This window comes from Mixophyes fleayi, chromosome 1 (genome assembly GCF_038048845.1).
Source record: "Mixophyes fleayi isolate aMixFle1 chromosome 1, aMixFle1.hap1, whole genome shotgun sequence".
NCBI lineage: Eukaryota > Metazoa > Chordata > Amphibia > Anura > Limnodynastidae > Mixophyes > Mixophyes fleayi.
The window spans coordinates 348855592-348883273 of record NC_134402.1 but is presented as its reverse complement, the minus strand read 5'-3'; the positions used below and the strand labels follow the sequence as shown (position 1 = coordinate 348883273).

General features: G+C 44.0%; 1 protein-coding gene across 1 annotated transcript; it reads left to right on the top strand.

Moving 5' to 3' along the window:
* Positions 1-24779: 24779 nt before the first annotated feature.
* Positions 24780-25988, top strand: LOC142157575 (cold-inducible RNA-binding protein B-like). Its single transcript, XM_075211215.1, has 2 exons — positions 24780-24784; positions 25448-25988. The coding sequence occupies exons 1-2, from the start codon at positions 24780-24782 to the stop codon at positions 25983-25985; spliced, it is 543 nt and encodes a 180-aa protein (XP_075067316.1). The 3' UTR covers positions 25986-25988.
* The last annotated feature ends 1694 nt before the right edge of the window (positions 25989-27682 follow it).

Genomic DNA, 27682 nt, shown 5'->3' with positions numbered 1-27682 from the left:
GCCTGGTGCAGGCACCCCTTAAATTATGGGCCACCACACACCCTGCATCCATGGTGGATATGCCAACGGTTGTATCTAACTGTGCAGCAGCATATGCAGTTCCCACTTGCCAAAATACACCAACAGGCGCAGCAAACACTCAGATATAGGGATCTGAGCTAGAAAGGGAATGGAACCTATTCAGATTGCTAATTTGCCCTACCCTATAATTGTATCCTGTTGCTTAGGTGTTGGTTGGGGTTTGCACAGATGGAGCAGACATCACTGAACTCACTGCATGTGGTTGCCTTTGGCCCTGACAACCTCATCGGACTCACCCTATCTTTTTCTACTAACTCAACTGCTACTGGCATCAACGTCACACAGAGCAGTAGCCATTGCAGTACACTCAGTTGTCACGAGCCCGGACAGAGGTGCTCAAATGCCCTGGAGTCCAGCCCTATATTGTTGAACAGATTGCAGGTAATCATCTAGTTCTAGTGGTTCACTGAGCCTCTTTTTCACAGTGTGAAATGTTACCAAGCCAAAGGCAACCGCAAGCAGGACTCTGAACAATCCACTTCTAAAGCAAATGCCTCAGGAATTGAAGTATAAACATTTGTGGTCGCTTGGGAAATTATGGCACTACCTACATCCTGTGAAGGAGATAAAAGATCTTGATCGGCACTAGATAATGATGCATCTATCTGTTGCTGGGCACAACCACAAAGGCATCTGTCTGTAGCTGGGCGAAAAAATAATAAAAATAATTGAAGGGCAGGGGTCCTCCAGTGAAGCAGTCTAAACTACAGGAGCACCCACAATCAGGCTTATTGCCAGTGCAATGACATCAATCACATGAATAAGTGGAATTTACACACATATACATCTGTAGTGCTCTTAGCAAATAATTACCATGATAATCCGCAATTAGATTATCAATTTTGGTAAATCAAGACAGGCAGTTTTTACTGTGTTTTAAATCGTTCCTGATGGTTTGTTAGAGTTAGATCCTACTTGTGTATTAAGGAGTTAAGGCCTAATGGCAGTATGGATGAATTAATAGTATTCTATGTTAAGGACAAAGTAGGCCCCACTCACCTGTATCTGTCATATAAGATAAAATGTTAATAAGGGTGCATTGGGAATTGAAAATGTCCATCGAAATTTATTGAAAGTGGGCACATAGACAGGACGAAATTGACAATAGGTGCCACCAACACAACAGTAGCCACAGCCACAACAGTTGTAGACAATATGCAATATGCAGGGGTGAAGAGTCACAGAAATGGCAGATGGAACCTGTGACTGTAGGCGGAGCTAACACACAAGTAGGTGAAGCATTGCACTAGGAAGAGGAGCATCACAAGTAGTTATAGCACTCAAGAGGTTGGAAATATTGTTTATTTAAAGCTTGCAACCTAACATAACCAACTAAAAGACAATGCGGCACCCAAAATTAAAAGAACATAAATATTATGGGAAATGTCCCGTAAAGTCCAGCATTAGTCCATAATAAATAACAAGATAAAAGCAAAACATAAAAACAGAAGGGTGCCCACACCAAATAAACAAAAACAAAACAAATATAATACATTATTTAAAGCCACATCAAAAACCACCCAAAGAAACACTTCAAACCACCCCCAACCACCAAAAATCACAACAAAACATCAAAATATTCTTAAGCAAAGAAGAAATAAACTAAACGTTTAGATGTATGTAGCCATATATAAAAATACTGGTTATTATTCACTCAAAATCTAAGGGAGGTGAAAAGATAGGCAGCCGCAGATGGGAAGACATATCGGACTTTGGCCCCCCTACGGACGCCTCAGACCCCGCCAGAGCCTGACCCAGTTTGCATTGGTCATCCGGCGCTTCTCCATATCCCTTAATTTCCACACCTTGTGAAGAATGTCACCCACCACTACTTCACAGGGAAGGACCTTTTGTCTAATGGAAACCTGACACCTAACGTTCCAAGTGAAGTATCTAGTAACTAAACTAACTAAAAATAGGGTGTCAAAATCAAAAACCCGCCACCTATCCTTGAATGCCCCATAGACCCATTCAGGGTAACTGAGCCCCGAAAGGCAGGGGATGCCCAAAAACCTGGAAACCCTCCTGTAAATTTCTAAATTAAAGGATCACTCAAGCAAGAAGTGGTCATCATCATCATCATCATCATCACCATTTATTTATATAGCGCCACTGATTCCGCAGTACTGTACAGAGAACTCATTCACATCAGTCCCTGCGTCATTGGAGCTTACAGTCTAAATTCCCTAACACACACACACACACACACACACACACACACACACACAGACAGACAGAGAGACAGAGACTAGGGTCAATTTTGATAGCAGCCAATTAACCTACTAGTATGTTTTTGGAGTGTGGGAGGAAACCGGAGCACCCGGAGGAAACCCACGCAAAACACGGGGAGAACATACAAACTCCACACAGATAAGGCCATGGTCGGAAATTGAACTCATGACCCCAGCGCTGTGAGGCAGGAGTGCTAACCACTTAGCCACCGTGGTCCATAGACTCCTCCTTCCCCTGACACTCCTCCCGTGGACAACCACGATCATCGGCACTTCTATACTTCAGATTCCTTCTCGCATAGAGTCTCCCATGGAAAGAGAGCCAGGCAATGTCCCAAAACTTCAGAGGAACTCTCCCGGAATTAACCAGGGAAAGACCTTCTGAGCATACATCACCTGGGCAGTCTCTCAGTGACAGCTGAGCCCAGAAATGAGAGTGCAGGACTCTCCTCTCCAACTGCCTTCTAGAGAAGTTCATGACTTCCCCGCCTCCAGGCCCCAACGCCTTGTCACTTTCAATCCCAGAGATGCATAGGTCGGGAGATACCCATGACGATCCGAAAGGTCCTCACCCTGCCACTGTCACTCACCGGACTGTGAGTGCTACTTCTAAGGTAGCTAGGAACCGTGTCCGTCCATTATTATGAGGTACTGCGCATGTGCAGTCCCTTTTAACCTTCAGTTCTGTTCCTTTAACTTAATTGGCTGATCAGGCAACACTCCCTATATTAAGCACCTGTGGTCAATACCACGTTGCCTGATCTTGGAGTCTCATTCCTCATGAGTCTCTGAAGGTGTTCCAGTGCCTGCTTGTGTGTTCAGCTTATGCTGATTCCTGTTTGCCGTTTGTGGTTTCCAGACCACTTCTATTCCTCGTGTTCCTAGTGTCTTCAGCAGCTGATTCCTATCCGCTGCCTCCGTGTATCTACAGTTACAGATTACTGCAAACTCTCCTGTGTTTCATCGTGACTCCAGCAGCTGATTTCTATCCGCTGCCTCCGTATATCTACAGTTACAGATTACTGCAAACTCTCCTGTGTTTCATCGTGACTCCAGCAGCTGATTCCTATCCGCTGCCTCCGTGTATCTACAGTTACAGATTACTGCAAACTCTCCTGTGTTTCATCGTGACCCCAGCGGCTGATTCCTGTTCGCTACTTCAGCGTGTCTACAGAGTCTGCTCGTCTCAGCGCTCCAGTCTGCATTCTACCTGCCGTCAGCTGACCCGCTGCCTACTTCTTCTACAGTGTGTCCATTTGTGTCAACTTGCCTGTTGCATCGAGTCTACACTCCTCGGCTTCCAGCTTTGCTACATCGCTTCAACTCTCCCGTGGTCTCCTGCTGTTCTATTCAATATACTACTGCTTCCTGAGTATTTGTCATCCTTGCTGGCCTACCTACAGTGTGCTTCACCTACCTGCCGCTTCCATTCTGCAAGGACTTCTCATCTCGTCTGTTCCCGGCCGCTCAGGTATCCCTGCAGCTATCTCTAACAGCCTGCTCATCTGAACCACGGTATGCATACTTCTCATTGACTGTGCTGGTGTATTGCATATCCATCTGGACTGAGTTGTTCTCCTCCGGAGTTTCCATCCTCTGAGACTATTGCTATTATTGACTGTGTTTCCTTTTGCTGGACTATTTGAGTGACTTTGTTTATCTGTGCAGTGCTGTTCATTCATTATTATTATTGTGTGTAGTTCAACGTGGGATCAAGTTCAGTGTACCCGTGTAGACTCTGCATAGCATTTATCTCCTCGTGTCCTTCCTCACATATATATTCAGTGGTACAACTTGCTAGAGGCAGACCACTGATTCCTGTTTCCCTGTGTCACCAGTTGCATATATCCTCTCACATAAGCAGTGGTACAACTTGCTACTCGCAGACCACTGACTTCCCCGTTACCTTCACCTGGATTCCATTCCTTCACTACAGACAGCGGTACAACTTGCTATACGCAGACCGCTGACTTCCACCTCCTTATTACTCCTGGACATTCTTCTCACTATAGCAGTGGTACAACTTGCCGTGCGCAGACCACTGACTACCCTCACGTGTCCTTGTCCATCCAGATCCTCGTGTTCAGTTACCTATTGTTTACCAGTGCTGCTAGTCATAGACTTTCTGAGCATTCTCTAACCATCTGCTGTTTCCAGTTCCATTATCACCCTGCCATCAGAGTATCATATACCAACTCTACTGCTCTGATAAGACCATCAGCGGGTGATACTGGGTAAAGACTCCTAGTGCCCGTGACAGTAAGATCAGGCCATGACAGACCCAGATTCGGAACCCACAGCTAAAGAGATGCTGCAGCATCTGGTCACCCGTGTGGAACAACAGGATGTTCGTCAACAACTATTACTACAATGTTACCAGACGTTAGTCTCCCAAAGAACGTCTGGGCAGAATATTACACCTTCTGTTGATGCTCCTGTGCTTTCCTCCGTTTCCCCAGTGCCATCCCAGGTGTCTACGGCTTCCACGCTTCACCTGCCAACTCCGTCAAAGTACGATGGAGATCCCAAAACATGTAGAGGTTTCCTCAACCAATGCTCAGTACATTTTGAGCTCCAACCTCAAAACTTTTCGACTCATCGTTCCAGAGTGGCCTATCTCATCTCATTATTCTCCGCACAAGGTCTCGCATGGGCTTCCCCTCTGTGGGAAAGAAATGATCCGGTGTTACAGGATTATGCCAAATTTATTTCCATGTTTCGTAATGTATTCGATGAACCAGGTCGTGTTATTTCCGCTGCCTCCAGCATTCTAAGTTTACGACAGGGTTCACGTACAGTAGGACAGTACGTCATTCAATTTAGGATCTTAGCCTCTGAGCTTCAGTGGACCACTGAAGCGTTAATTGCCGCCTTCTGGCAGGGGCTCTCGGACAAAATTAAAGATGCACTGACTACTCTAGAACTCCCTACGTCTTTAGAAGATTTGATTTCTCTTTGTCATCGTGTGGATCTCAGATTTCGTGAGAGGGACTCTGAGAGAACTACTTCAGCTAAAACATCTCTTCGTCCCACTTCTCAAATTCGTCCTGCTTCACCTCCGGTAATACCGATGGAGATTGGACGTTCCAAACTAACCTCTGCAGAGAGGAATCGAAGAATTAAGAATAGACTTTGTATCTATTGTGCTGATGCCACACATATGCTCCAGTCATGCCCCAAAAAATCGGGAAATGCCAGGCCCTAACTAGTTCTGGAGAGGTGAAGTTAGGGTCCCTGGAGTCCTCTCCATCTTCTACGAAATCAAAAATCTGTGCATTTGACGTTACCATTTCATTTGCTATTAAGTCTTTTGAGTCCCAAGCTCTAATTGATTCAGGAGCTTCGGGAAATTTCATTTCTGAATCCCTTGTAAATCAATGGTCCCTACCAGTGATTACCCTGAAGACTCCTATTACGGTGACGGCTATCGATGGATCACGTATTATCAACGGTCTCATCACCCAAAGTACGTCTTCAGTGACCCTTCAGATTGGTGTCCTACACCGAGAAGAAATTTCGTTTTTAATCCTTCCTGTTACTACAAGTCCGATTGTTTTAGGCCTTCCATGGCTTCAATGTCATTCTCCCCAGATTGACTGGCGCACTCCTCAAGTTACGTCTTGGGGACCTGAATGTCACCAACATTGTCTTTCTCGTGTTGTTCCTCGTAGAATACAGCAAACCTCCATTTCACCTTCCTCACCGGGACTTCCTCCTCAGTATGCTTCATTTGCCGACGTCTTTGATAAAGCTCAGTCTGAACGTCTTCCCCCTCATCGTTCATGGGATTGTCCGATTGACCTGTTACCTGGCAAGATTCCACCTAGGGGTCGTGTTTATCCACTTTCATTACCTGATACTCAGGCTACTGCTGAATACATCCAAGAGAATCTCCAGCGAGGATTTATTCGACCTTCTACTTCTCCCGCTGGAGCTGGGTTCTTTTTCGTGAAGAAGAAAGATGGATCATTACGCCCCTGCATAGATTTTCGTGGACTTAATGCTATCACTATCAAAAATCGGTATCCCATTCCTCTGATTACTGAGTTGTTTGATCAGATCAAGGGAGCCCGGATTTTTACTAAGTTGGATCTTCGTGGTGCCTACAATTTGATTAGAATCAGGTCTGGTGACGAATGGAAAACAGCTTTTAACACCAGAGATGGGCATTATGAATACTTAGTAATGCCCTTCGGGTTATGTAATGCCCCTGCTGTTTTCCAGGGCTTCATTAATGAGATCTTTCGGGACTTGTTATATGTATGTGTTGTAGTATATCTGGACGACATACTCATCTTTTCCCAAGACCTGCCTTCACATCACCAACAAGTGGCCGAAGTTCTTTCCAGACTCCGGAAAAATTCATTATACTGTAAATTAGAAAAATGTTCATTTGAGTTGCCCCAGATTCCATATTTGGGTTATATTGTTTCCGGAGTTAGTCTACAAATGGATCCAGAAAAGGTGTATGCTGTGTTACTTTGGCCTCAGCCAACTACTCTTCGTGCCACTCAGCGTTTTTTAGGCTTCGCCAACTATTATAGACGCTTCATTCAAGACTTCTCTTCAATTGCATCTCCCATTGTGGCTCTAACTCGCAAAGGGGCCAATACTAAGCAATGGTCATCTGAGGCTCTCCAAGCCTTTCAATTTCTTAAAGAGTCCTTCTCCTCTGCTCCCATCCTTCGACAGCCTGATGTGACGCTTCCCTTCTTCCTAGAAGTAGACGCCTCTAATGTTGGTTTAGGAGCCATTCTCTCCCAGAAATCGGAGCAACAAAAATTCCATCCTTGTGCCTTTTACTCTCGGGGTCTTCTGCCTGCGGAGAAGAATTACACCATTGGGGACAAGGAGTTGCTGGCTATTAAAGTAGCATTGGAGGAGTGGAGATATTTGTTAGAGGGAGCTCGTCATCCGGTGACAATTTTTACGGATCATAAAAATTTGTCATACCTACAGTCTGCTCAATGTTTAAATCCTCGTCAGGCAAGATAGTCTCTTTTCTTTTCCCGTTTTGATCTAATCATAACCTTCAAACCAGCTGCAAAGAATAAAAAAGCAGACGCTCTATCTCGAGCCTTCGTGGCGTCCTCAGACGTTGAAGAGAATCCTAACCACTTTATATTAGACCCCAAATGTGTTTCTCTGGCTGCTTCTTCCACGAAAGTGCTACCATTTGGGAAGACCCTCGTGCCTCCTGCTCTTAGGAAAAAAATCCTTTCATGGTTTCACTCTTCTCGTTTCTCTGGACACGCTGGTGAACGCAAGACCTTTGAAATCCTCTCTCGAAGTTATTGGTGGCCTTCTATGAGGAGAGATGTCAAAGAGTTTATCGCGGCATGCGATTTATGCTCCCAGTTCAAGACCCCCCGCAGAACTCCAGCGGGGTTGCTTCAGCCACTACTCATTCCATCTAAGCCTTGGACCCATATTAGTATTCACTTTGTTACTGAGCTTCCTCCTAGTAAGAATTGCAACACCATTTGGGTAGTGGTGGATAGATTTTCGAAGATGGCGCATTTCGTTCCCTTGTCTGGTTTACCTTCTTCTTCTACCCTGGCTGAACATTTCATTAGAGAAATTTTCCGTATCCATGGATGTCCGTCCGAGATCGTGTCAGATAGAGGAGTACAATTCGTTTCCAGATTCTGGCGGGCCCTTTGCAAGACCTTGGGCATACGATTGGCACTCTCATCTTCCTACCATCCCCAATCGAACGGACAAACTGAAAGAGTCAACCAAGATCTTGAGACTTTCTTAAGGATGTTCTCGTCAGCCAATCAAGATAACTGGGTAGAATTACTTCCTTGGGCTGAATTTGCTCATAACAACATGTACCATGAGTCATCATCTAAAACTCCATTCTTTGTGGTTTACGGTCACCATCCGTCTTTCCCAGAATTTCCTGCCCTCCCGCCCACCCAAGTTCCTGCTGTTGAGACTTTGTGTCAAACCTTCAAAAATATTTGGGCTCAGGTAAAAACCTGTTTAAAGAAGACATCTGCCAGATATAAGTCTTTTGCGGACAAAAAGAGACGGGCTATTCCACCATTGAAAGTCGGAGACCGGGTGTGGCTATCTACTAAGAATAAGGTTCCATCCATGAAATTTGCTCCCCGTTTTATTGGTCCATATAGGATCATTCAAGTTATTAATCCAGTTTGCTTCAAACTTTTACTTCCCAAGAGTCTTCGTATTTCCAACGCCTTCCATGTTTCCTTGCTCAAACCTCTCATCATCAACCGTTTCTCGGTCCCTCCTTCAGCACCACGGCCACTTCAAGTTCATCAGGAGGAAGACTTTGAGATTACTCAGGTTTTGGATGCTAAAAATTTCGCGAGGAGTTCTTCGTTTCCTCGTGCATTGGAAAGGCTTTGGTCCTGAGGAGCGTTCATGGATCAAAGCTGAAGATCTCAACGCTCCAGCTCTCTTGAAAAAGTTCTATACCAAATTTCCGGACAAACCCGGTTCCAGGTGTTCTGTGCCCACCTTTAAAAGGGGGGGTACTGTCACTCACCGGACTGTGAGTGCTACTTCTAAGGTAGCTAGGAACCGTGTCCGTCCATTATTATGAGGTACTGCGCATGTGCAGTCCCTTTTAACCTTCAGTTCTGTTCCTTTAACTTAATTGGCTGATCAGGCAACACTCCCTATATTAAGCACCTGTGGTCAATACCACGTTGCCTGATCTTGGAGTCTCATTCCTCATGAGTCTCTGAAGGTGTTCCAGTGCCTGCTCGTGTGTTCAGCTTCTGCTGATTCCTGTTTGCCGTTTGTGGTTTCCAGACCATTTCTAGTCCTCGTGTTCCTAGTGTCTTCAGCAGCTGATTCCTATCCGCTGCCTCCGTGTATCTACAGTTACAGATTACTGCAAACTCTCCTGTGTTTCATCGTGACTCCAGCAGCTGATTCCTATCCGCTGCCTCCGTGTATCTACAGTTACAGATTACTGCAAACTCTCCTGTGTTTCATCGTGACCCCAGCGGCTGATTCCTGTTCGCTACTTCAGCGTGTCTACAGAGTCTGCTCGTCTCAGCACTCCAGTCTGCATTCTACCTGCCGTCAGCTGACCCGCTGCCTACTGCTTCTACAGTGTGTCCATTTGTATCAACTTGCCTGTTGCATCGAGTCTACGCTCCTCGGCTTCCAGCTTTGCTACATCGCTTCAACTCTCCCGTGGTCTCCTGCTGTTCTATTCAATATACTACTGCTTCCTGAGTATTTGTCATCCTTGCTGGCCTACCTACAGTGCGCTGCACCTACCTGCCGCTTCCATTCTGCAAGGACTTCTCATCTCGTCTGTTCCCGGCCGCTCAGGTATCCCTGCAGCTATCTCTAACAGCCTGCTCATCTGAACCACGGTATGCATACTTCTCATTGACTGTGCTGGTGTATTGCATATCCATCTGGACTGAGTTGTTCTCCTCCGGAGTTTCCATCCTCTGAGACTATTGCTATTATTGACTGTGTTTCCTTTTGCTGGACTATTTGAGTGACTTTGTTTATCTGTGCAGTGCTGTTCATTCATTATTATCATTGTGTGCAGTTCAACGTGGGATCAAGTTCAGTGTACCCGTGTAGACTCTGCATAGCATTTATCTCCTCGTGTCCTTCCTCACATATATATTCAGTGGTACAACTTGCTAGAGGCAGACCACTGATTCCTGTTTCCCTGTGTCACCAGTTGCATATATCCTCTCACATAAGCAGTGGTACAACTTGCTACTCGCAGACCACTGACTTCCCCGTTACCTTCACCTGGATTCCATTCCTTCACTACAGACAGCGGTACAACTTGCTATACGCAGACCGCTGACTTCCACCTCCTTATTACTCCTGGACATTCTTCTCACTATAGCAGTGGTACAACTTGCCGTGCGCAGACCACTGACTACCCTCACGTGTCCTTGTCCATCCAGATCTTTGTGTTCAGTTACCTATTGTTTACCAGTGCTGCTAGTCATAGACTTTCTGAGCATTCTCTAACCATCTGCTGTTTCCAGTTCCATTATCACCCTGCCATCAGAGTATCATATACCAACTGTACTGCTCTGATAAGACCATCAGCGGGTGATACTGGGTAAAGACTCCTAGTGCCCGTGACAGCCACCTTCCATCAAAAACATTAAGGAAAGGATGCACCCAGACCCTAAAGCCACCTACCCATTGAGGAGGAGTCTCAAGAAAGAGACTACTGAGGTGCAACTTTAAAAAAGTTGTTAGAAATAACAGCACTGGGTTAACCATACCCAGGCCACCATCCCTCCTCGATCTGTAGGTCACAGTTCGCTTGATCAGGTTCAGCCTATTCCCCCAAAGTAAAAGGAAGAAAACTGCATAAATCCTAGACCATAAAGACTGTGGCAAAAGGCACACGTAGCTAATGTACAGAAACTCCGGGATCAGGTAGGTCTTCACAAGGTCTACTCTTTCCCTAAGAGAAAGCTTCCACCTCCTCCAGCTCTCCACTTTCCGAGAAGCTTCCTCCAGTTTTATCTCCCAGTTTTGTTTGACATAACCACCAGGTCCGAATTGAAATCCTAAAATTTTGATCTTACTACTGGCCCGGGGAAGGCTGTCCGGAAGGTCGAACTGACCACCTTCCTCCCCCATCCAGAAAACTTCACTCTTTTCCTGGTTTACTTTCGAGCCACTGGCCTCGGAGTACCTGCAGACCAGAGTTGATACCTCCATTGCTTTTGCAGGACTCGACAAGACGACAGTGACATCACTCAGGAGGTTGGAATATACACATCAGTTACTTAAGTAGTGAAGCTTAATCCAGCAGCAGGAAATTCCCTTGGTTAGCATTGAAGGGATAGTCATTTAATTTGGGAAGTGCTCACTGTTGCATGAAATCTGGCCACTGTAAAACCATCATCACCATCATCACCATTTATTTATATAGCGCCACTGATTCCGCAGCGCTGTACAGAGAAATCATTCACAAATTCTCCCTAATTCTTCCAAATTCTTCCTAGAATCTTAAAAGAAAAAAGAAAACATATTGCCTTTGCCTACCTGTACTCAAAACTTTAGGGTGGCCTATGGTGGTGGGCATAGCTTATCCTCAAGAAAAACTTCTACCCTCCCAATGCTTTTTATACCACTTCTTGGGGCCAGTGGTAGCTTTCAAAAATGCAAAAACACATACTTTTAAATATAACTGCGATTAACTAAAAGTATACACTATCGTCAATGCAAAATGCAATGCAAGTAAGGCAAACCAGGTATTATATTGTTTGCATGATAATTTGGCCAGCACAGTGTGATCTGCAAGTAATAGCTGATGTACACTTTGTAAGAAAATCAGATGCAGTGACACAGTATAAAGAGGTACCAACTTAGTTGCAACATTTGTGCGTTCAGTTAGTTACATCACAATTAGAAACAGGTAGGAAATCTGTGTATTTTAACCAGATTTACTGCTTATAACAAATATATCATGCCATATTATTTAATATTGTGTAACGTGTAATGTAATGTAATGTGTAATGTGTAATGTGTAGACGTGTTATAGCAACCTAGTGTGCTCAGAACATTCAAGCAAACACATTTCTACCTATAGCAGTATGTGCAATTAATTAGCACACCTTATGAAATACTAATTAGTCAGTTTATAACAGATATCACACCCTACATGATTCATTGCGCACAATATAAAATGCAGACAGCCTATAACACATATTAGGTACTATATAATACACATATTTTAATATAACATACATTTATTACAAACAGTCTGTATTCGCTCACATCTGTGATGACCATAAGATCTGTGGTTGCTGACTGACTGGCAGGCAGGCAGGGGCTGGCTGGCAAATTTTAGCCAGGGAGGGCGGGCGAGACTCGCCTCAGCAGCCTATTATGTACATTTTAAAGCAAAAAAAATGCAGGTAGTCCAGTGACCCAGCCCAGGGTAGCCCACCATGGGACCGGGCCAGGGGACAGATGCCTCCCTATCCTTTTGCAGCCCAGCCCTGCTGGCAGTGGAGAGCTGGCAATTTCTGGCATGCAAACAAACAAAAGCAAGGGGCCAAGGCACTTCCGCCAACGATCCAGCAACATAAAAATTGGCATGATTAAATCAATGTGGTTGTGGTTTGTCTAATTTGGGTGTGGTTTTATTCAGTCAATAAAATTAATAATAAAGTGTTATGTGAAAGAGCTAGAATCAAATTCAACACCATCTACCCTATGGGACTAGTATTCAATGCAGCAACTATTCTGATGACCTATATACAGTACAGAGATAATTCTAGTGACCTATATACACACAGACATTGTTCTAGTGGCTAGAACCAACAGAGAGAGGATCTTTGTGACTGCCATACCTGCACTATGCACTGAGTAACAGAATGGCAGAAAGTCAGAATGTAGTTGTCTCATTCTGATTTGATGCCAGACTGCCTGTCTATGCTTGCTCACAGCAAAGGCCATCCCTTTAGGAAAGGGCTGGCCCCAGTTCCAATGAGCCCTGGAGGCCCAGCTCCCACATCTCCTGCGGGTTAAATAAATGAAATAAAAGATTGTGAGAAAAAAATGTAGAAAAATGCCTCAGGGGTGTGGTAAATCCACCTCTGCTGATAATGCGTTTTGGTCAGGCTCGCACAACCACTTTTGTCACCTAACTTGCTTAGGCATTTTTTAAATAAATTTTATAGATAGCTCTAACAATCCGCATTTTAAAATCTAGAATTAGCACCAACGGCTAAACCTAGGTTAGTTAGCCCTTAAAAGGTTTTGATCAGACCTCCAATAATAAATAAATAAATGCAAGAAAATACTCACACTATAATTTGTACTAGTGTTGTACTGCTGCTATAAATGGTGGCCACATACACGCAGTATTATTGGTAATAATGGGAATTTGACCTGATACAGCTGCATGTGTGACCCCAAAAATAACCCTGATGCCCAATAAAAATCGTATTAAAATCGACATGATTATGATCAAGCATGTTGCTAACAGGTGATGCAGGAAGTGATCCAAATGCTCAGCCCAGTGCACAATGATTAAATGTTATTCTTACTACACTGGACGTTTATCCTGTGAGAGACGTATAGGGCCGAGTGGCAGGACCTATACATGTTTGGCCAACCGTATTGTAGCAACCTACCTTTTGTGTGTTGATAAGTACCCACTAATGCGATCTACCTCAAGGCACCTAATATTTTAAGTGACTCTGCTTGAGGTATTCTTGCTCCAGGAGGGAGAATCCATGAAAAGATCCCACTATCCAGAAGAAAATTTGGTAGACCAGAAATAATGCAAAAACAGATTTTGTATGCATCACCTTTGCTATCCTGTGTATAGCATATGGGGTTGCACTACACCTGAGTCTAGCACCATGGGATAGCCGTCACTGGGAGATGAAGGGCAGCTTACTTCTGAGTCAGTGCTGGTTCTTTTTTTCAGTGCTGCAACTTGGACACCGAGCAGCAAATTGTCACCATATATAGTAAAAGACTGTGTAGCTGTGTGGCATCATCATGACTGTTTGGTAGGATTTCATAACTGCTAAATCATTATTAGTAGCTATCTCTTCATTCATTCCCACAATAGCCTTGTCAGACATTGTCCCTGCTTCTCCTCTCCGCAGGGAAGGCCACCTGTGCTCGTTTCACTCACGTCTAGTTGCCAGGCAACCAGATGCATCAATGCCGGCCGGAGTTCCGGCCGCACCGCACAGGCAGCCGGTAATTAGTACTATTGCTCCTTTATATAAACTGAACTAGCAAGAGTATTAGGTCAGACCCCTTACTCCAGTGTTCTTGTTTATGGTTCCAGTGCTTCTATTGATATTACTTTTGGATTATTGACCTGGCCTCTCCTGACTTCTCTCTGGTATTCCCATTGGCTCCTGACAATGTTTGGCTTTGACCCGGCTATCCCTGACTACTCATTGGCATTCTGATTGGCTCCTGAAGATTATCGGCTTCTGACCTCTGGCTACCTGACTACCCCTTTGAATCTTCCTTTGGTACCACGCTTCCACACGGCTAAGACCTCGGACTGTCGACTATTCTTAAACTCCACCCTACTGCTTTACTGTGAGATGCCTTGGAGAACCGTGGCCTGCATGTCCTGTGCAGCTAAATCCAAACCTCCTTGCGGGGGTCCATGGTGAAGACCAGGAGCGTATTAGACTCCACACCTCCAAGTGCAGCAGTATCTATCTCAGCAAGTAGGTATCATCTATTCTCCTGCAGGATATTGTGACAAGCCTATTATTGAAAAAATAAAATGATATCCCGTCTGGTGGCATCAGGTGCTGTTTATTTAACTTCCAGGGTCAAAAGTTACCAGCCCTGGAAGGCACAGCCACATAAATACTTTCATTTGACACCTTACTGTGTGATTTTCACTACTTACTGTATCTATATTAAATGGAAATAATTTATGGCTCCTGTGATGTTTGTGTGAGAATAATTTTTCTTGTGCATAACAGTGCAAAACCTACATACAGGATCATAGCACTCAATCACCAGGCCTTATACCTAAATTTGGAGGGGAGCAATATTGACCCTTTAATTCTGAGGTCCTTACTCTGTTCTTCTGAGCATGCACAGGGACAGGTGCACACACAGTGATGCCCCGTTTGGGCTTTCAATACTGGAACTGAAGCCCCTTGCATGCGCCAGCCCCACACATGCTTAGTAGAGCAGAGTATTGGTCTCTGTAGCAGATGCGGCAGCATCATCAAGCCCCTCTCACCACATAGTTGTGCCACTTCCTACATAGCTGCTTGTGATAGAGTCACTGCACTGTGAGATACCATCACAGAGACTTCCAACTTTGCTTGAAAGTCAGAAAATGACCAAACCACTTGTAGAAGCTGGCAAGCTGGCAAGAGCCGCGGGGGCCGCGGGAACCGCCGCGACTCACTTCCCCCTAGTGCTGGCGTCCCGGAAGTCTCCATGACGACCGGGACATCACTTTCTGTTTCTCGGCCCGACCGTTGCCAAGGCAACAGCCGGATGCTGAGTGTTCTAAACAGCGCGCCCCGGCAAGTAGTGCAGCCGGGCATATGTGTGGTACCCCAAAGCCCTGTTGAACAACACAGAGGAAGTGCATAAACGCTTTTAAAATGCAGGGCTACAAGGGGTTAATTTTGCTCCTGAAAACTTGTGCCCAGGAGTGATTGACAGGAGGAGGATGAAGGCCCTGATTGGCTAAGGGAGTAACAGGAAGAGGATGTGCAGGAAGGAGGAGTAATTGAGAGAGCAGTATGGTAGAAGGAACAAGGGGGAGGACGTGCAGCAGAGACAAGAGTGAGCTGCTGCCAGAACTGTGACATTGCCAGCAAAGCTGACGGAGAACAGCTGGGGACATGCAGCGGGGTGCCAAAGACAGTCTCCACTAACTGCAGAACCGTCTCAAGGTAAAACCCTAGCCTGCAGTGAACTGCACACACCCCAGTGTCAGAGGGAAGAGTGATGAGAGAATCTATCCAAAACTAACATTGCATTCTTGTACAAGGAAGGATTGTGAGAGCTTTTCCCCCAGATCATACCTTTACACAGGCTGCAGGGAACAATTAAGTCGGTCGTTTCAGCTATATCCTGTGTGTGTGCTGATATCTGGACACCATACCCTGTTGCAGAGCACATGTGCTGATAGAGATTCATTGACTGTTGAGAGAACAGCGCCATCTTGTGGCTGAAATGAGCAACAGCCCTGCTTTCTACTATAATACTTAACCCTTGATGGAAACCTCTGCAGGACATTGGAACACTACCAAACTCCTGTGCACAGGTCAGCCCAGGACTGAGTGGAAAATATGGTAACGTTACCAGGGTTAATATTGGTGCACTAAATGTTGAGATGGATGTTAATGTTATGTGATTTACCTAAGAATTGATTTATTAATATTGAAGGTGTGACATTCCGTGTTAGTGGTACCGCTGCAATTCAAGTTAACTCAGCAGTAGATGCTAAAAGTGGGGCGCCTGACCCATAGGGAATAGCACGGTACCCCAAACACCTGAATAAGAAGTAGCCCTCTAGTGGGCGCGGTAGTGACCGTAAGAGTCTTGATGGGTTATTATTGTGGTTCTTGCATCATCACCAGTCAGATATTGTTAACGTGAAAGTAGTAACTGTGATTACCAGTGTGCCTTATTAGACAATGTGCATTGAAGATGTTATCGTTATTCTGCCTTATACTCACCAGGTGTATGTCATATGTTAAATGCTATTGTACTCTATGCTGATCAGACACATTATTTTGTCATTACTATTGAGCTGAAGGGGTCAGTGGCGTGGTGTCTTACCGAAACTATCCTTACCGCATTCTCAATAAACCCAAGTTGTTTGACCAATCCTTCTCCCTTTCATTGAAGTATTTATCTCCTGACCACCGGATATCCGAACAGAAAAGAACCTGACTCGTGTCTGGAGGACAAGCTAAGGGAAGGATTCCCATCAGTACTCGACCACCACATATGCGCTAATACTTTCACAGCCTGTGGGCTGATTAATTTAGGTACCTATCTATTACCTGGGGCGTGATGATGATTACAGCGCTAAGCCCTGATTGTCTAGCATCAGCATATAAGGCAGGGAGGGCTTAGCCTCCCTGTCGGTTATAGTGTCTAACTTTGCTGTTAGTTATCTGCTCCTGTGCTGTGTCTGGTGATAGCCTTTTGGATTGACTTCTGTGTATGACCCCTGCCTGTATCTCGGACTCTGCCTGCTTGCCTGTGACCCTGAACCTTTGGCCTGTACCATGAATCCCGCTGTGTTGCCTGTGAACCAGACCTTTGGCGTGTTATCTGACCATTCTGCTTGCTAGTGACCTCTGACCTAGGCTTCGTCTGACCATCCGCTGCCATCTACTCTGTCTCCTGGCCTGCCGCTACGGTTCTGTATAACAAATTGCACTACGTCTGGAGTTAAGTCCTGGAGGCACCTGAGTACTGGTGAGGGTATAAAGCTCTATGAGAAAGGCGGCTGCTAAAGATGAAGACCTCCGCCAACTAGTTCTGTAAGTTTGTGAACAGACCGTCAGCCTAACAGAAGGATATATAAATTACAAGCACACATTATATATAAACATAATGGCAGAATAACTGTACCTTTGCTAAAGATGAAAACACAAACTTTTACACTTTTATATAGTATATATCTTATTAAGGTGATTGTTCATGCAATCATTCTTTTCCATATACAGTGCACAGCTGAAAAAGCTTTGTATTTAGTTTTATAAACACTTCAATCCATCCTCACCTCTGCTGCTTGTCTTATTTTCCTCTCTTGCTGCTCTACTTCTGCCTCCCCCTAATACACCAGTAAATGAGAGCTCACCACTCATCCCCCAATGAAGCCCTGCAAGCTAATGGTGGTGACTAAGTAATGATGAAAGAAGTGCGACATGGAGGGTCACTGTCTAAAAAGGGACAGTTACCCATAATGGGTGACCAAATGAAGTAGATATATGCCGTAAACAAGCTTTTCTACAGGGGTCTACAATGCCTATATTATTGAATTATTGAAGGCACTATAGAAGACACTGACCTGACATGTTTAGGTTGGCTGCATATTATACATTTTATTTTGTTTGTTAATACCTGCACTGTAACATGCTGGAATGATGGGCCACTCCTGACTGTTGGACTGGTCTGACAAGTATCACTCTCCCTACATTGTTTTACTAATTACATTATTATCTTTTGGTAGTCAGCAAAAATTGAAAGCCAAAAAAGTAATATATTAATTTCTGCACTTGTGTGGGAACATACATGTTATATACTTTCTCATTTCTGAGTATATTTTTTCCTCTTTAGGCTCTGAGGACAAAAAACAATCTGTGTTGGCCTATTTTCTAAGTGGGCCAGGAGCTCTGTTGGTTGCTTTTTTTAATAGGAGTCTCATGCATGCCATGTGGAGCTGGTTTATTTTTTTAAGATGCAGTTTAATTCATTAAGAAATGGCTGCAGAAAGATATCAGCAATTACAAACTTTTCCTCACATTAGTCCCATTGTCCTGCAAGAAATCCATATTTTACAGTGTAACTAAATATAACATGCTCTTTCCAAGGAAATACCACACCAAATACGAAACTTAATTTAATATGAAACCCTACTTGTGTCGCATGTACACTTTCTTGGGGTGTAATGGTATAATGTGGTAGCCCAATCTCTCCTGGCCTCCTAATCAGCTGTGGCTATTTCATCCACGACCAGAGGGTGCCCTGAATACTCAGGTGTTTAACACAGGTGTTGTGTGGAGTGGATACTAGTGGTGAAGCAGTGGAAAATCACAAAGGTTTGTTGGGCACCAGAACATCTCATAATAAATAACTAAACTTTTATTCCAAATGCCTCCCCCTCCAGCGCATAAGAATAACGGTTGTAATAAAATTTAGTTTCATTAACGTCAACTCCTCCAGCACACACTTAAGCAGATGTAATACATATTTGGCAATTCATACATCCAGTGTTTCTGGTTGCAGTAATTACACAGCCTACGTTTATAGTTTTTCATAGAAATAGGCACATAGTTGGCAATTGTCAGAGGTTGCACTCCACCAATTAGACTATACCAATATCCAGGGAATCTCTTCCATACATGCACACCATCCCTTACAATAGGGACCCTCTTCCACAACTTTTATCCACACTATGGTGGCACAGTCCCCTCTCCCTCACTGTATGGGACACTATTCAAGGGGTCTCTCCTACTGCTTCTGCACTGACCATCACCCCACAATGGAGAGACTTGTCATGCCTGGGGATTTGTCTGTACCCGGACTAGGCTGTATTTCTGGAGCTGATCTGATGGCTACATGCCCAAAGCTGGCTAACCTGATTATGTCCTTTTGCATGAGAGGGAAAAAAAACAAGTGCAGGTTGAGGTTATTATTATTATTATTATTATTATTAATTTTTATTTATAGGGCACCACAAAGTATCCGTAGCGCCGCACAAGGACAAACAATGGCACAGTACAAGGTGAAACAGCACAGTACAAGTAACAGTAAGCACTATAACTCTAGGGGCTCAGGCACAGCATGAAAGAGAGGGAGATAGGGGAAAAGTGAGTATAGGCAGGTAACTATGGCCCAAGAGGGTGGGCACGGATGACAGGTTGAGAGTCACTGAGGGGAGCGGAGAGAAGCGAGAGGAGACAGAGGGCAGAGGGACCGAGAGGAGGTGAGCAGAGTAGCTGGAGAGCGCAGTTAAAAGTGATGGAAACAGGAGGTAGGAGAGCCCTGCTCAAAGGAGCGAACAATCTAAAGGGAGGGGAAGACAGACAGACACATGGATGAGATGGAGAGACTGGAGAAACGGAGACGGAGTCGAGGAAGGGGGAGAAGGGAAGAAGGGATGAGAAAGAGAGGTAGCCGACCGGTGGGAGTTTAGGCATGAGACTGGAAGGCTGTAAGGAAAAGGTGGGTTTTTAATGTTCGTTTGAAAGAGGACAGATTAGGGGAAGTTCTGATGGAGCGGGGGACCTTGTTCCAATGGAGGGGAGCGGCGCTGGAGAAGTCTTGGATACGTGCGTGAGAGGATGTAATCAGAGGGGAAGAGAGGCGACGATCATTGGATGATCGCAGTGGGCGGGAGGGAGTGTGAATAGAGATAAGGTTAGAGATGAAGGGAGCAGTGGAGTTGGCGAGGGCCTTGTAAGTCAGAGTGAGGAGCTGAGAGTTCAGGAGATCACTAAGTATGAGTGGTACAGGAAACTGGCAAGAAGTCAAGAGTACCAAGATGGTGATCAGATAAAAATAAAGACCAAACTAGAACCGAAATGCTTGACCAGGCTGGAACTGGAATGCTGGGACCGGAATACTGAGACTGGACTGGAACCAGAATTCTGGAATCGGAGCAGAACCAGAATGCTGGAACCGGAATGCATGCTGTGCTGTCTGGGCAGAAGGAACTGAGTAGACTGCAGACTGCTAGAAATCAGAGACACCTCTGATGAAATCGCCCCCAAAGAAGCGGAGAAACGCGTCAGGTTTATTCTGTTTGACAAGTGTATCAATTTATTCAGCTCATTACTGTCAGCATTATTGTGATTTTCATTATATGCAGACTTCTTTCAGCTTCACAGAAGCAAGATCATCATCTAGTTATAAGGTACAGAAACAATATACTGTGAACAGCAAATTTTTTGGCTTCTCAATTGTTGCCCAATGGACTGTTTTTATATTTCAAATACTAATGGGATTATTCCCTAACAGGGATAGATGGACTCTGTTGCTTTGCACCTCATATATGGAATAAGAGGTGTTTTATATAGCGCTATTTCATTTCAATCCAAGGTCTTATTAAGGCTTGCAGTTTAATTATCGAATGAAGTGGTTGCATAGTTGGTCTCAATATGTGTTGGACCTAATCCTTATATGGAACTTCTCTTGGATAACGCTATTTGTTCAAACAAATGAATTATCCCCTAGTCTGGATATACAATAACTAAATCATCATCAAATATCGGAAGGATTATGGACACTTGTGGGCTTGACTATTCATATTCTTATGAATGACCCAATAACATGAGCTAATTACCAACTTTTACTCAGAGCAACTTTGTTTTTTACTATTGCTTCTGTTGTTATCACTTGCCAACATTGTGATTGATTTATTGTGTTGCTATATATATATATATGGTTATTTTTAATTATTTTAATTGTTTTATAACAATAAATGTATAGTTCAATTCATAAGTCATAATCAATCTTAATTCACCTTAACCAGCGCTCTTCTGCTCTTTTTTTATTTTCAGTTTGCTAGAAACCAGGTTGGTGTCTGTGCAATCAACGTTGCACTGGCAACAGGTTAGGGCTCCATTAAGTCCTTTTTTAGTAACTACTAGCTGCTGATTGGAGGCTGCGATCAACTGAGGTGAAGCAGCACTCTGGCTGAGAGGGATCAGGTGATTGGATCAAAGATGGCGGAGCACAGGCACTGGTTTTGTAGGGAGCTCTGAGACCGCTATCCTCTGATTGGAGGCTATAGTCAGCTGAGCTGGAGCAGCACTGTGACTGGTTGAGACAGAGCAGGTGACTGAATCCAAGATGGCAACACCCATGCACTGGTTTTGAAGGAATCCCTGGGGTGGAGACAGATGGGGCAGTATCATGCAGAGAGTTCTGAGACCAGGAGAGCATGCAGAACACAGGGACAGCTTAGAAAATCAGCGGAGGGGTAAGTAACAGGACCTGAGACCCTGGAGCGTAACAAAACTATTACAGTGACCAATATGCAATACAGTATTATATCAATTGTCCTATATACAATATAATAGTGAGCATGCTAGTGATCCATATACAACTTAAAAAGCAGTGTAGTGATCACTATACAATACATAGAGCATTCTAGTGACTACTATTAAATACAGATAACATTCTAATGAATTATGTACAATAGGAAGAACACTCTAGTGACTCAAACACAATACAAGGAGCTAGATATTTTCAAAAGGTGTTCCATGAACTATTCACATCCTTCCTTATTTGACCGTAAAAAATTAGCAAATTTCTCCAGCAGATTTGGCCTTAAGTATTTCCAGTCCTACCACAACCATGCCACACAGTAGAATATATTAAATGTCTTTTTATTTACTATAAATTATGTGAAATACAATGCAACAATTGTATCACTAGAACATTGCATCTCTGTGCTGAATGTACCTTTCCTATCTAACAATTACTATCTAACAACAGCAGGCATTATCCACCAGAAATTTGGGCGTTAAAAGAAGAGGTTAAGTTAATCACTCCTCAGATTTATATGATGTTTGTCATTTTGGGCCTGATTCAGTAAGGAAAGTAAGGCAAAAAAATGAGTATGTTTTCTCCTGGACAAACCATGGTAGAATGCAAGGGGTGCAAATTAGTTTATTATTTTGCACATAAATTAAATACTGGCTGCTTTTTCATGTAGCACACAAATACTTGGTAGTATTATTTTTACAATTAATTTTAAAGTTGGTCTAGGACATGTCCTACCCTAACTATAAACCTGTGTCTACATTTTAAATTGACTTCCCCCTCCAATGCAACATCGTTTTGCCATGGTGCAAAGTTACTCAATTTTTTTGCTTTACTTTCCCTTAATGAATCAGGCCCTTTGACTCCAAAAATGTCTTAAAATGACTAAATAGTGTTGTGAATATGGAGGTAAGTAGTTATAAGTGGTGATAATACAGGATCACATTGCCTGGTACCTGGTGACAGATCATTGAACATGTCCACATTGGATTTTAATCCTCAAAAGAACCTTGCATTCAGGAGTTTAATGGTAACATAATTTCACATTAATATAATTTCAAATAACATGTTAATTTCTCAGATGCAGTAGATTAAAAAGAGACTATATATGCAAATGTAGAATTCTATATTCTTCTATATTACCATTCATCTGTAGGTTTCCTGCTGCTATGTCACCTTGGCAGGAACAGTCTCAGGTTTTAAAGATTTTTCCCTGTTAAGGACCTTGGGTACACACTACAGAAAATTTCTCCCGATGTGATACTGTTAATGATTTTACCAACAACTGAAAATCACGATCAGCATGCCTATTCATGTGTACACACTATGCATGTTTTACAAAGTTTACCTTCAGATCTGTGCGGTTCATCTGTCATAACCATCGGCTGAAAACTTTGTGACTCTGTAAACTCTATGGAGATCGGTGGACACTGCTGGTCGTGAGTGCGAACACACAGCAAAATCAGAACAACATTGTTCCATCGTTTATAGGGGCTGTCAGGGGCTACGACCAGGAACGGGGACACTTGCTCAATTCCGCTGGTCGTCACCTTGTGTTGCTCTAGCCTGGACATGGGGGCTGCGAAAATTCAGGACAGAGAACATTCTCGCCCAAACTCTCTACTCACCAGTAGTGAGGGCCACATGGCTCCCCCTTGTCCGCAAAGCGTTGTCGGGTCTGGCAATTTCCACTTGGAACCGTCAGTGCACTGCCGCACTCAGATGAACCACTCCATACCCCGCTAGACACTGCCTGCCCTGGAACCGTCAGGCAAACCTGCCAGAACTCAGGCCAGACACCCAAATGGAACTGTGGGAGGATTGCTCCGCCCCCGGAACTCAAAAAGGCTGTGTTGCAATGCCAGCGAGGAACCCCACTGCTACCTCTGGGACTATGGGGATGACAGGGACTTACCAGGTGGGGGAACTACCGTGTGGCTTCTCCCCTGGCGTGGTGCTTCACCCGTTATCATTGCCCCTTTCAGGCCTAGCATGCGGCCAGAGAATGAACCAAATACCAAAGCCTCACTCCCACGGAAAGCCGGCTTCTGACTCCTGCAGAGGAAGCACAGCCCAACCCCACAACCCACGTATACACACAATACAGACCCACCAGGCCCACAGTGCACAATGCCCACAACAATACAGTACACAATGCTTCCCACAATAATACAGTACACAATGCGTCCCACAATAATACAGTACACAAGGATTCCCACAACAATACAGTAATACAATGCACACTATATCTTCCTACTATGCTCTGGGGCCTATTGTGTACCCTGTAAGGATGATAGGCCTAGTGCCCTGCCCTAACTAGGGGCCTACCTGGCTGGGGGCCGAGCCAGGTCACAAGCAGTGGGCCTAATGCCCAAAACCTAACTAAGGGACTTGTTACCTGGTCTGGGGCTGTACCACCTACCTGTCCTAGGCCTAATGCCTGAACCTAACTAAGGGCCTTGTGTCCTTGTGTGGGGCTGAACCCCCTTACCTGTACAGTGGGCCTAAAGTCCAAAGCTAACTCCCTAAGGGCCTTGTACCCTGCTTCTGGAGCTAAGCTTCTTACCTAGACTATGGGACTAGCCCCCTCAAAGCCTACAGTGGCCACCCCTGACTGCGGCACAGCCTAAAAACACATAAAAGTATTCCTACATACAAACGGCTGAATCTAACTTACCAACAATATATGACCAAGCTACATTCTAAACACATCCCCCAGAGACACAAACAAACTAAACCTACAGTAAATACATCCTCATCCTCATCAGAAGATGAATCATCAACATCATTTTCAATTTATGAAATCGATCATGATCCCCACTATGATAATCTAGTGAGAGAGTCATTCGGACAAGGATGACTCCAAGACAACGGACTTTGGGGGACAGAAAGGAGGGTAGTTTTATTAAAAGAAATAGATATGAGGGGAGAGGGGAGAGCCTTGGAAGGGGGAGGGATTAGTTCAGTCTTGGAAATATTGAGTTTAAGAAAGCACTGGGTCATCCAAGATGAGATGGCAGAGAGAGAGCAGGAGACACGAGACATTAGGGTAGTGGTGAGGTTAGGGGATGATAGATAGATTTGGGTATCATCAGCATGGTGGTGGTATTGAAGGCCAAAGGAGCAGATGAGGACACCAATGGAGGAGGTGTAGAGGGAGAAGAGCAGGGGGCCAAGAACGGAACTGGGGAACTCCGACATATAGGGGAAAAGGAGTCATGTGTAGAGACTGAAAAGGAGCACTTGATGAGGTAAGGAAAACCAGGAGAGGACAATGTAACAGAGCCCTATAGATTTGAGAGTTTGCAAAAGAGATGCAAAATAACTGTTCGTGGAGACATCCACAGATATTCTTAGAGGCGTATCTTTTGCAGGTACTGGAGGGTTGCTGTAAAGACACATGTTGATGATACAATACATAATACTTAATTCAACAGAGTCGCTAGAATATTATATAAAGTTGCAGCCATCAACTCGCATTATTAATTTGTGACTTCTATTTGGACTTCAATTTTTATAGTGGTAAATAACAGATTTGTAAGTGTTTGTATTTGATTACATTTATATGGTAACTTTTGCATTTAATAATAACTGTCAAAACACTTTTCTCTCTTGCGTATATGACACCTCATTACAGTATGGTAATGCGATAATGTCAAACTGCGTCCCTATACTACCAATAAGCATAACTACCGTATATACTCGTGTATAAGCTGAGTTTTTCAGCACATTTTTGTATGCTGAAAAAGGCCACTCGGCTTATACACGGGTGAACTTACCTGGTGTCCGGTCCCTCTGCTGTTAACTTCTGCATATGCGTTCCAACAACAGGAAGTTCGGCATTTGGAACGCATACTTGCGTTCCAAACGCCGAACTTCCTGTTGTTGGAACGCATGCGGGGTAAGTAAAAAAGCTCTCTCTCTCTGCGTCCTCGCCTTTCGTTTGTTCTGTCCAGACAATCCAAACTTTTTATCGGTGGTCTGAGCTTTGACACCAACGAGGGGAATCTGGAAGAGGTGTTCTGCAAATATGGTCTGATCACAGAGGTGGTTGTGGTAAAGGATCGGGAAACTAAGAGATCCAGGGGATTTGGCTTTGTTACGTATGAGAACCCAGAGGATGCCAAAGATGTCTTGCAGGCAATGAATGGAAAGTCTGTGGATGGACGTCAGATTCGTGTGGATCAGGCTGGCAAGTCCTCCGGTGACAGGAGAGGAGGTTACAGAGGAGGCTCATCTGGAGGAAGAGGATTCTTCCGTGGTGGCAGAGGACGTGGTGGCGGTGACAGGGGCTATGGAAGCAGCAGGTTTGAGAGCAGGAGCGGAGGATATGGTGGCAGTGGTGGCTCAAGGGATTATTATGGAAGTGGCAGGAGTCAAGGAGGTTATAGTGATCGCTCAGGAGGGTCCTACAGAGACAGCTATGATAGCTATGCTACACACAACGAGTAAAATACTTTTTTATATCTGTTTAAGTATCTCTACAGCCTCACTGGTAGTAACGGAACAGCTGTCCTAAAGGGTGTAAAGCTAATAACTTTTATATTGTTACTTTTAATGTTATGGTTTCATATTGTTAGATTTCTCACCCTACTATGTTTTGCTGTTCCATGGAGGCTTTTAAATTTGCACTCTTTTCCACCCTAGGCTTATACTCAAGTCAATAAGTTTTCCCAGTTTTATGTGGTAAAATTAGGTGCCTCGGCTTATATTCGGGTCGACTTATACTCGAGTATATACGGTATACATATTTGTATGTCTGACATAGAAATACTATGATTTTGGAGTTGGCAGTACCTGGATTATGTGCGACTCAACATGCACAACTAAACCTTCTTTGCATCAGAATCTTTACGTGTAAGTTTAAATGAGGCCCATAGTGAGCTCTGTGCTGATTAAGCATATTACACAGTTAAGCTGGGTACACACTACACTGTTTTCGTCCAATAATCGGCTCAAACAGCCGACATACGACCTCTTGTTCAAAAGTCGGGTCAGTGTGTGCAGTGACACGATGGTCGAAAGTCTGCCCAAATGGACGATTGTCGCCTCATTTGGTTGGTCGTACCATTTAATATTTTCGTTCCAATCTCGTTTCCGCTGTGTAGTGTGTATAAACTTCCGACCGATCCACAACTGTGAGTATGAAATTACAGTAATTGCTCACGACAACATGGCTGTAAAAAGTCGCTAAAGGGACGTCCACTCTTCCCTTTATCGTCCTAAACAAGGCTAATGTGTATGCAGTCCATGGGCCGAGCGATCGGACCATCGGTCGCAGGTAAAATCGCTCGGCATAAAAAGTTGGTCGAAATTTCTGTAGTGTGTACCCAGCTTTAGTACAAACTTGCAACCTCTTGTTAGGACTTATCTTCTCATATAGGAGCATTATTTGTTTAACCAATGACAAAAGAGATTCTGCATTTCAAAGACATGTTATAAACACTTACAAGAGAGAACTTTTTGATATGTAAATTAAGTAAACTATTTCCCTGCTGCCCACACCCACTGCATGAAATTACAGGTTGCTTTACCTTTGTAGTATTGCAAATGGTAAATAAGGAAACTGAACCTCAAAGCCATTTCTACCTTGGATTCAAGATTGGAAACATAGATAAGACCCAGTTAGAAAATGATCTGTGTTCCAGGCAGGTTACAGCTTTCTAAGGCTGTCCAACTTCTTTGATATGGAATCTGTATTATTTGGACCAACATTCTGGGGATTTCTATTGACATACTGAAGCTGACAATGCAATATAACAGTACAGTTGCCAATTTAGATGCAAATCATATCTACCTAGGACACTTTTACTGCATCTACCTTCTGTACATACAGTAAGAATTATGTTATATTTTAATTAGGCAACAAATCTTTACTTTAAAGATACATGCATACAGAACAAAACATGGTACTTTGCAGTTGTCCATATAAACTAAGGCCAGCATAACAGAAACACACTGTGCATTTGTCCATAAATACAATGTGAGAACAGATACTGAGAATTACATCTACCACACAGAACAAGAGAAGTGTATCTCTTTAAGATCTTATACTGAGAATTATATCAATCATTTAAAATTATACTTGCCAACTTTTTAAATCTGTAATCCAGGAGATCAGCAGCGTAATGAAGGGGGCACAGTAATGC